Consider the following 10,829-nt stretch of genomic DNA (forward strand, 5'->3'; position numbering starts at 1 on the left):
GTGGATCAGTGATATGAGCCAAAACCCCTCCTTCCCCCACTTTCTTTTCCTCATACTTCCATTGGCTCAGAAATTCTGCTGAACTTCAATTTTAGCCCCCCTAAGTGAGTCCTGGGGTTACTACGACTGTAGCTTGAGCCAGAATAAGCACAACCTATTTCACTGCCCATCACAAAACAGCTTGGTGGTTTCGCTGTTTCGTGTGTTTTCTTCCACAAAATCGCCGCAACTCTTCGCTGAGACGGCGCCATCCATCAGTTAACGCAATTTTTGAGATTTTGCCTTCACCAGGCCATCACATCATTACCACCACCATTATTACCACCACCATCATTACCACCACCATCATTACCACCACCATCATTACCACCACCATCATTACCACCACCATCATTACCACCACCATCATTACCACCACCATCATTACCACCACCATCATTACCACCACCATCATTACCACCACCATCATTACCATCACCATCATTACCACCATCACCTTCTACCTATCCACCTTATCTTCTAAAGTCTTATTTGCCCGTTGCCTCCCGGATCCGACCGACTACTTTCGTCAGGAAAAAGCCTGCCTTCGCATTGCCACAACATTCGGCCTTCCCGTCCCTCTGGCCTTTCGCCGTCGATGAGCACGTACTGAATACCCACTAAAACGAACCAAGCTGCCTGCTCTATTGATGAGTAGTGTGTTCATAAGTGGCTGGAGAAAGCAGAGTCGGTGGTTTGGTCCGTGGATTGTTAGACCGCGTCTTCGACTTTCAAAGATCAAACCCATCTCGTGATGGCAAGGAATGTTTGTACTTGAACGGGATATTCAATATACCGGGATATAACAGGAAACACCTCCCGGCAATTCTCAAGACTTGATAGCCATGTCTGCTATGGCAGGTACTAGGTCACCTACATCCCCATGGCCCCAAGAGCGTCAAAGCCTGCAGCCTGAGGGGTCCTCAACTGCGACAGCTCTTTTCCCCTTGTGTGATCCGCATCAATCTCCTCTTGGACCTATCAGTTCTCAAAACACATGCCCTGAAAGCCCAGGTCATAATTACTTCTCTATCAGTGTGGAAAACCCTAGCAATGCAGTGAGGGTTTGTGAAACCTTACCATACGCTCAACCACCGGCGTCCAGTCCCAAAGCACACATACCCAAAAATAAGGCATCTGAAGAATGCGTGGGCTCTCCAAGAACTGGACCAGGGGCCGGCGATGCGCACAGCGACTCAACGACCATCAAGCTTTCTTGGAACCCCGGCTTACAGAGGAGAGGGCTTATGCCTTCCAGATTGGACGCATCTTTATTACAACCGGTATCTGCAAATGGATGTGCAGTCTCGGCCGAGCACTGTGCAAAGCTTCTCGAAACTTCTTACCATGAGACCATGTTCTTGGACGTGCGGCCCTATGCGCATTTCACAAAGGGGACTATAAAAGGGTCTTTAAATCTATGTATCCCAACAACACTTCTCAAGCGCCCCTCTTTTGACACACAGAAGTTAGCAAACACCTTCACAGATGAGTTTGACCGGACTAGTTTTGCGAGGTGGAAGCATTGTCGCTATATTATCGTCTTCGATTCTGCTACTCGTGACATGAAGGATGCAAGCTCGCTGGTCAATGTTTTGAAAAAATTCACAGCTGAAGGTTGGAATGGCGAAGGATTAATACTCCTTGGAGGCTTCACGGCCTTCTCGTCCCGTTTCCCTAGCCTTACCCAAGAACAGCGACCACCACCGTCAGCATCCGAGCTGTCTTCAAAGAACCTTTCACGAATGCATATTGACCTCCCATCGGTTGCTCCAGTTGTGGGTGGATGTGCCTTACCGGAGTCATCACATGCCACAATTCCTTTTTTCGGGAATATCCGACAAAACATGGATCTCATCGGCGGGGTCGGCCAGATCCCTCTTCAACTTCCACCTAATCTTTCGGGATTTAAAAGAGGTCTACTGCCTTCATGGCTGCGTGAAGTTTCAGAGGCTGCAGACAAAGGCCGCAAAGTTTCAGAGAGATTTTTGGCACTTGAGAAGAAGGAGCTAGAACGTATGAAATTGGCGCTCTCTTACAAGAAATCTACCGACCAGACCATAATTGGTTGCCCGACTGAAAATTTTCGCGTCGCGGGGATTGAAAAGGGCACCAAAAATAGATACAACGACATTTATCCATTCGAACATTCCAGAGTCAGACTGCAGAACGTGCCACCCGGAGGCTGCGATTATGTGAATGCAAATCACATGAAATCAGATTATAGTGGTAAGTGTTATATAGCTACTCAGGCCCCTGTGCCAGACACATTCACTGTAAGTAAGCTTGAAACCCTTTGTGAACATCTCACATCGACACCTGAAGGCCAAGTGGGCGGGAGGGTGATTTTGTTTAAAAAAAATCATGATTCTTATCATCTATAGGACTTTTGGCGGGTGGTTTGGGACCAAGATGTACGACTCATCGTTTCTCTGACCGCGGAGGTGGAAAGAGGACATGTCAAGTGCCACCCCTATTGGGAGTCTGGGGACTATGGGCCGTGTCTGGTCAACAATTTCTCTCAGAGATATATCCATTTGGGTTCCCATGATCCGCAGCTAAGCGAAATTGAGCCTGAGAAATCAGAGGAGTCCGGCAATCCTTACATCATCGTCAGACATTTTGGCTTGTCACATTCGTCGTTCCCATTTCAACCACTACGTGAAGTGACGCAGCTGCAGTATCCCCATTGGCCTGACTTCGGGACTACATCTCAACCTGCACACCTCCTAAAACTCATTGAACAGTGTGACAAAGTTACAGCAGCGACAACTGGCCCATTTTCCAATACACGCGACAGTCTAACAGAACAAAGACCGGTGTTGGTACATTGCAGTGCAGGATGTGGTCGTACTGGAACTTTTTGCACAGTGGATAGTGTACTAGATATGATGAGACGCCAACGTGGTGCAGTGCATGATCCAAGGGCTGATGAATGGATCCTTGATGACAATGTGGATCTCATTGAGAAGACTGTTGACAATTTTAGGATGCAGAGGCCCAGCATGGTGCAGAACCTGAGCCAGTTTGTTCTTTGCTATGAAAGTGTTCTGGAATGGTCAGTCTCACGGCTGGGGAAGGAGCAAGATATAGGACTCTGAAGAGTCCTTGGTTTATTAGACATTTAGAACTCGAGGATGTTTCTGATAGCAGATAATATGAGCAGAGTTATCACTATATCTACCCACTGCTGCCAAGCCTTGGAGCCTCTTTAATTGTCATGCAACTTATGCCCGTATGTGCAAATTTTGGTGCTTGGGACCTGATTTGTCTGTATTATTGTCAAGATCTGTGAACACAAAGCCATTCTTTAGCAACCTGTAACCATCTCAGGTTCCCTCTCATGCAAGGACATGGGTCCTCATACATCTAGATCCCCTACCGCCTAACAAACCGCCACCCCTCTCCCACACCACAACAAAACTCTTTCATAATATACTCTTAGAAATCTTTTTTTCTCTTTCAAGTCCTCAGAAATTATAGTAAGTCTTTTAAATTTTAGAGAGTATAATACTAATACTATATCTTAGATTCAGACAGGCTCTATACAGTCAAACAGACTCTAACCAACCCCTACACGGCTTACTGCTCTGAGATTATCTGTAAAATATACTTTTCTCCCTTGTAAGAGATTAATTTAGAAAAAAAATAATCTTTTTTTTATTATAATAGACTATGACAGTATTTTCTATATCTGTTTTTTATAATAGATTTATAATATTTATTCTGTTTATTTTTATAATAGACTTATAATATTTTTTATAACTATTTTTTATAATAGATTTATAATACTTATTCTATCTGTTTTTATAATAAGTTTTTAATATTCTTTATATCTATTTCTTATAATAGATTTGTAATACTTGCTTAGTATATTTAATATCTTTTCTTAATATAAAAAGATAGTAAATATAATACTAAGTCTGATTTAATAATAAATTAAGACTTAGAACTTAAGACTTAAATCTTAGAGCTTAAAAATATTTTTTTAATAAAATTATTTTTTCTTTTTCTTTCTTTTTCTTTTTTCTGAAATTTTTTTATAACTTATTCTTATTGTCAAACCTAGTATCATTCAGTATCACTAGAGTGGCTTAACCTGATTGTTATATCTTAATCTTAACCTGGCCATAATCTGATAATTAGATTAAAATATAAAAAATTTTTAACTATATAGTTAAGATCAGATTAAGATATAATTATTATTATAATTATTTATATCTATTAATCAGAAAAATCAGATATAGAAGATAGATTAATAATTATAAATTAATTTATAATATATATATATTTTTTTATATAAATAATATATAAAGTATAATATATATTTAATTATAATATAAATATAATAATATTTTTTAGATATAGTTTATTGATTAATCTGCTTAATTAATTATCTTAAGAAATATATTATACTTTAAAAAAGACTTTTATAAAATCTAATATAAAAAAATAAATATAAAATATAAAATATTTATTTTTTATACTGTTCAGAATAGTAATTATAATAATATAAAAATTATAAAAATTAGATTTTTATCTTTATCTAAATATATATAATAATTAAAGACTTAGATAAAATTATTTTTTTTAATTTTAATAATAATTTATTCTTTAGATTATTTTTAAGATTATCTATATTCTTATTTTTATTAATATAAAAAATAGTAATTATCTTATTTATTTTTTATTTTTTAAATATAAAAATAATTAAATAAAAATTAAGATTATTAAATATATTCTAATATTTTTTATTTATAATAAAATAATTAGTATATATTTAAAGTATAACTATTTTAATTATATTAAAATAAAAATAGCTTTAATAATAGTAATAAATATTTTAAGAATTATTAAAAAAATATTTAATACTAATATTATTAATTATAACTAAGAGAAAATCTCTAATTATTTAATAAAAAATAAAAAACTAATTATAGTAAGATTTTTAATAAATAAAAATATTAATATATTCTATAATATCTAGAATTATATTAATTTAATTAAAAATATCTTAAAAAGCTATATATTTTTAATATTTAAATATATTTTAAATTTTTTATATATCTCAGCTGCAGATGAGAGTTTCTGATATTTAAAAATATTATAAAAAATCTTATTTAAATCTAATAATAATTTAAAGACTATTAATAATATATTAATTATTAAATTCTAATTATAATAAAAAAAGAATATTTCCTTAAAGATAATTTAATATTTATAATATTAGTTAATATTATTATTTAATTATATATCTTTTTTAAATTTTTTAAGCTTTAATATTAGATTTAGAATAATTATAATTATATAAATATAGTTTTTTATTTAATAAATATAATAATAATACTTTCAAAGCTTTTAATATATATTATATAAACTCTTAAAAAATTTTTTAAAATATCTACCTTCTTTTTAGTTTATTAATTAAGTAATCTAGATAATTAAAAAGATTATTATAAATATTATAAATTTTGTAAATAATAAGCTTACTATTTTTAGAAAAACAGAAAAAAAAAAGATATAAAAACTTAAAAAAATATTTTATTTATTTTTATTTAATTATAATAAAATAAAAATAATTAATATTATTATACTTATAGTACTAAATAAAACTTTTAATTATTTAATAAAAATTAAATATTTAATAAATTATAAGATAGATTAAATTTTAGTAGATTTTATAATTAAAAAAAATAATAAACTAAGCTAGATTTAAGTTATTAAATAAATAAGAATTTTTTATAATATTAAAAACTTATATTTATAAATTATATAATTTTTTAAATTTATAATTAAGAATTAATATAATAAACTAGTTAATAGAAGACTTTTAAAAATTTTTTATAAAAAAAGATTTTATATTAGTTTTTTATAAATAATTTTTAGAATATATTTTTTTAAGAATTCTTAAAATATTAAAAAAGATTTTATAAAAATAATTTATTTTATTTTAAAATATAATTTTATATAAATATAATTTAATATATTTTAATATACAGCTAAGATATCTGCTATATTTTATTTATTTTAATAAATTTAATAAATAAAAATTTATATTTAAAGCTTAAAATTATAAAATAATCTTTTTTTTAAATAAAACTACTTAAAATATAATAAATTAGAATAAAAAATAGATATTTATAAAAAGAATTTATAAAAGAGTTTTATAAAATTTTTTATAAGAGCTATAATATTATAATATAAATCTAGTATATTTTATCTATTTTATTTTATTTATTTAATTTATTTAATCTATTTAATCTATTTAATTTATTTAATCTATTTTATTTTAATAATCTAATTATTTATAATCTTTTTAATTATTTATTTACTTTTAATTTTATTAATAGCTCTTTGAGTTATATTTTATTTATAAATCTAAGAATAATTTAATTTAAAAAAAATAATAAAATAAAAGCAGTATATTTATTTTTAATATTTTAATTAATAATTAATATAGAATTTTTTTAATATTTTATATAATATAATTAAAATATATAACTAAAATAGAGTAATAATTATATATATTTATATATATTTTTTACTATAAAAATAATAATTTTATAAAAAGCTAAATTTTATTAATATAACTAGGATTTTCTTATTATTTTTAATAAATAATAATAAAAAAAATATTAATTTCTTTTTTAATTATATTTTTTTAATTTAAAAAGCTTTTTTTTATATATTTTTAAATAATAATAAAAATAATTAGATTAATAATTATTTAATCTAAATATATCTTAATTATACTAGAGCTTAAAAAATATAATAAATAGATTTTAATATTAAAAATAATTAAAATAATTAATTATTTAATTTTTAGCTATATTATAATCAGATATAAAAATTTTCTTAATCTAATTATAATCTGGTAATTAGATATAAAAATTCTAATTAACCTAACCTGATCTAGCTATTAGCCACTCTACTTATACATAGTTACATACAGAATGGATTAATAAGAATTATATTAATATAAAAAAATTAAGAAAATCTCGCAGATTTAAAATTTGATAAAGAAAAAATAATTAGAATTAGTAAAGATTAATTTTAATCTTAAAAACTTTAAAAATTTTACTTCAAGCCAGAAATCTGCAAAAAAGACTTAAAATTATTATTCTAATAATTTATTCTATATTAATTTTTCCCTGCGTGTGTTTAAGTATGAAAACTGTCTAATTAGATAGCTAATAAAGTCTTAATTTAATAAATATAATAAATTTCATCATGAGATAAGGTTTGTTGTGAGGTGTGGCCGGCCAACACCTGCAAGGGTGTGGGGCGGCCAAGCAACTAGTGGTGTAGGCGAGAAGTATGCGCCATTGCATGCGATAAAACAAGTTGCTTTGGGTATAATGTTTGTTAATATATATTATAATAAAACCCACCTCTACTAAGACTTAGTTAGGCAGTAACGGCAGACGTCCGGTGCCTCCAGGCTCCAGCTCTCTCTTGGTGAACAAAAAATTATTCACGATTAACCAGAGGCCCCTACTGTTGTTGCCGGCGAGATAGAGTACATGTTATTTGTTTTCTGGCCAGGTAAACACATGCTCTTGATCACCCTGATTGATTCTTGAAGTTGGTAAAATGCTCCTGGATCTTCCCCCTGAACTAATTCTACAAGTCCTTCTAAAGTGCAGTACACATGATTTCTTAGAAGTGGCATTTTCTTGTCGCACAGCATATAAAATCGCCTCCAACTCGCGGGAGGTTGTCCTACACCATCTGCGGCGGACACCAGGAACTTGCAATCTGGATATTCAATCTTCAGGCTCAGAACGGCTTTTCCAATTGTTGGTCAAATATGCCTTTCAGCAGTTGTATGGCTCACAATTTCATTCAACTTACTTGGCTTTTGACTTTGGAAACTATGAGCTCGATGTAAAGGCATGTTCGTTTTCAAGTTGGAGCACCCAAACACTCGCCATCGTCGGTCGCGGTCAAGAGAAAGTTCACCTTTTTCGTATCAGAAGGGGCCGGCTTCAAGCTATATGCCAAATTTCTCCATCTTGGGACCAGCCGGGGGCAGCGGAAACTCTCAAAACAGCCTTTGATGGTGATGACGGGGTACACATTCTTCGGCGTTTTATACCTGCTCTAGACGGAAATGACACGAACGCGAGGCATCCATTTGTCAGGCAAGCAATGCAATCGAACTCCAAGGGAATGTTCTACCTTTCCCAGCATTCTCTTCGATCTCCCGATGAGCCTGTCCGAATATGTGCCTTTCCTGATCATGTAGAATACGAGCCCCTTGCTCTTGCAGTTGCACACGGAAGCACCTTTGCCATTTCCTGGCGGCATGTTCGTGACCACAGCGAATATGAAGTGGTTCTTTACAGTGCCCTCACTGAATCGAAAAGCAGTCCGAAGCCTGGAGTAGTCGGTTCGTTTTCCCGTGCCAGTTAATCAGAACGGAGAACTATTAGACATGCTTGCTTATACTGATGTCTCAGATTTCAGCTACGATTCTTGCGTCCTCTTGGACGGCAGAAGACAGATTCGTGGAAATTATAGGTTTTCACAATCCGGATTCATTCGGGATCGCTCTTACCACGAGCAAGGCCCTGTAATGGAACTCGCATTCAACGACAGATCCAGTCAATTGCTTTACCGTTACCGTGCACAAACCCTGTACAGCTCATTCCAAAATATCGATGCGTCGATTTTCCCGATTCAACCTACGCTATACAGGAATTCATGCCCCGTGCAGTTTACAGATTCATTAAATTTGCTCTTTTCCATTGGAATACCATTTCATGGTACACATGAAACCCGGGTTCAAAACGGGGTCCCCAGATGCCACTTCAAATACCTTGCATTCGGGATGGCTACCCACCGAGAAGAAGGCTGGACCGTCGCTTGCCTCCTGCGATCCAGTGCGGTCTGTCGGGCTAGTAACTGTGAGCATATATTACAGCTTGAGCGCGGACGGCGATTACCGGATTGGACCATCGTGGCACGGCTCTGGGGCTTCCAAAATCCAAACAATTCCCTTGGCTGTAAAGTTGCTGCAGCCGGACACGGGACACGTATTGCTGTTGCAAATTGGAATACTGTCTACATCTGGGCCTTGGAACCAAATGCACTCATTGAAAAAAACGCATCTGGATTTTATCCAGCTTCGTCTTGGCCGGCGGGCTCTGAGATGATTGAGTTACGGCCTATAGTTCTCTCACTTGAAGCTGTTTGTTTCCAGCTGTACTTCGCTGAGAACGAAAACGAATTGGTGGCCCTTACAGACCAAGGTTTGATGTACTGGGATATTAGCCCAACTGGGAGAGGAAACAGGATAACCTATGAGGCGTGCATAGACATGTCATTAGGGTCGAAATGCTTGCTTGCGAAGAAGATAGATGAAAGCTAGTTCATGAACCCCAGGCCGTGGGAATCTCAGGCTAGAATCGACGGTTGTGTTACAATGGATGCAGGATAAACATGCCACTGTAGCTATCCGATTCGAAAGCACGTGAACTCGACACCTTGTCATGTTATATATGGCCATGAAGCACCTGTGAAGGCCATGTCGGTTGATCCAGAGCAGCACAATGGCGTGAGAAGGTAGAACTTGCTTGCTCTCTTCCACTCATGACCTCTTTCTTGTGCATCAAATTCTCGCTGCGAAGCATCAACTAGGAGGAGTAGAACCGGTGGAAGCTCAATGGTCTCGCACAATGTATTTATTGGACACGTTCATTGCCGAAAGATGCTGCACGGCGAAATGTATCAACCCACTCTAATACCCAGGGCAGTATGAAGCCCGAATCCTGGTAATTTGACGTAACAAATCGATGATTTCAACAGTGGCAGCCACTGCAGTTTTGGACGACGGAAAACCTATGGCAGAGAATCTATTGACTTTCCCCTCCACCGGACATGACCAAGAAAGCGATAATGAGGAACAGCCACCAGTATCTAGGCGGACCATGTTAGACTACAGGCTTGAATGACATACAAAATCCGGCAATAGATGAAGAGGGAATAGAGACATCACCTACTTTTGGAAAAAGGTCTTCTCGAAAACTTCGTCCGCATTCTTACCATCTGGGCCGATGATGAGGGGCTGATTGAGATGGGGGCGCGGGCCGTTTTGATAAGAGATAAGCTCTAGCTGTGGGCTCATTGGAGTTGAAGAAGCTGCTCGGGAAGCATGTTGTTGCAATTCGACATGGTAGGTTTTGTTGGATGGGCCGATATGAAGCTGGAGTGTTGGTTTGCAGTCATCGCTTCCTATGAGCGAGGACCGTGACACGAGAGTCCCTACCCATTGATTGGGATTTGTGGCCGTGGAGGTGTACAGACCCAGACGAATTAGACCTTGGAGTTCGCCATCAGACCCAGTATAATCGCAATCGACGGTGGTTGGGGTTGAAAAGGAGATTAGTTCTGGTCGTTGGGCTGTCACCTCGTATGAAATGCGAGTGACAATTGAAGGCCCAGGCGAAGACAGGGGCCAGCAAAAGATTTCGGCCGATAGCGGTTGGGATTCTGAGCATATGGCCACAGCAAGGAAGTAGACAAGGTACAGCACAGGGGAAATAATGAAGCGACGGGGCTGCATGGTCCCGGGTAGCAGGTAATGCCAAAGAGTAAATGAAATAGCTGAGTAGCTTGACAAGAGATACAGCTCTGGTGGAGTTAATTCCGACGAAATCAAACTCGCAAATAAACAATTGGTGGACAGTATTTTGCACTGTGCTGTGTAGGTAAGTACTAAGGTGCTGGGCCTGCTACCTAGGTAGTAGGTACAGAGTAGATGTAGATGATCAGTCTCCTTAGATGAA

At 35.0% G+C, this 10,829-nt stretch overlaps 2 protein-coding genes across 2 annotated transcripts; one reads left to right on the plus strand and one right to left on the minus strand.

The window, feature by feature from the left end:
* Positions 1–884: 884 nt before the first annotated feature.
* Positions 885–9,412, plus strand: BO70DRAFT_375153 (uncharacterized protein; the record flags this gene model as incomplete). Its single annotated transcript, XM_025545012.1, has 5 exons — positions 885–2,315; positions 2,424–2,668; positions 4,402–4,406; positions 7,817–8,435; positions 8,563–9,412. The coding sequence occupies 5 exons, from the start codon at positions 885–887 to the stop codon at positions 9,410–9,412; spliced, it is 3,150 nt and encodes a 1,049-aa protein (XP_025394285.1).
* A 484-nt stretch (positions 9,413–9,896) lies between these two features.
* BO70DRAFT_356948 (uncharacterized protein) lies at positions 9,897–10,606 on the minus strand (the record flags this gene model as incomplete). The annotated part of the gene is made up of 2 exons (XM_025541955.1): positions 9,897–9,960; positions 10,044–10,606. The coding sequence occupies 2 exons, from the start codon at positions 10,604–10,606 to the stop codon at positions 9,897–9,899; spliced, it is 627 nt and encodes a 208-aa protein (XP_025394286.1).
* Between the last annotated feature and the right edge of the window lie 223 nt (positions 10,607–10,829).

Source organism: Aspergillus heteromorphus, assembly GCF_003184545.1.
Source record: "Aspergillus heteromorphus CBS 117.55 chromosome Unknown BO70scaffold_62, whole genome shotgun sequence".
NCBI classification, from domain to species: domain Eukaryota; kingdom Fungi; phylum Ascomycota; class Eurotiomycetes; order Eurotiales; family Aspergillaceae; genus Aspergillus; species Aspergillus heteromorphus.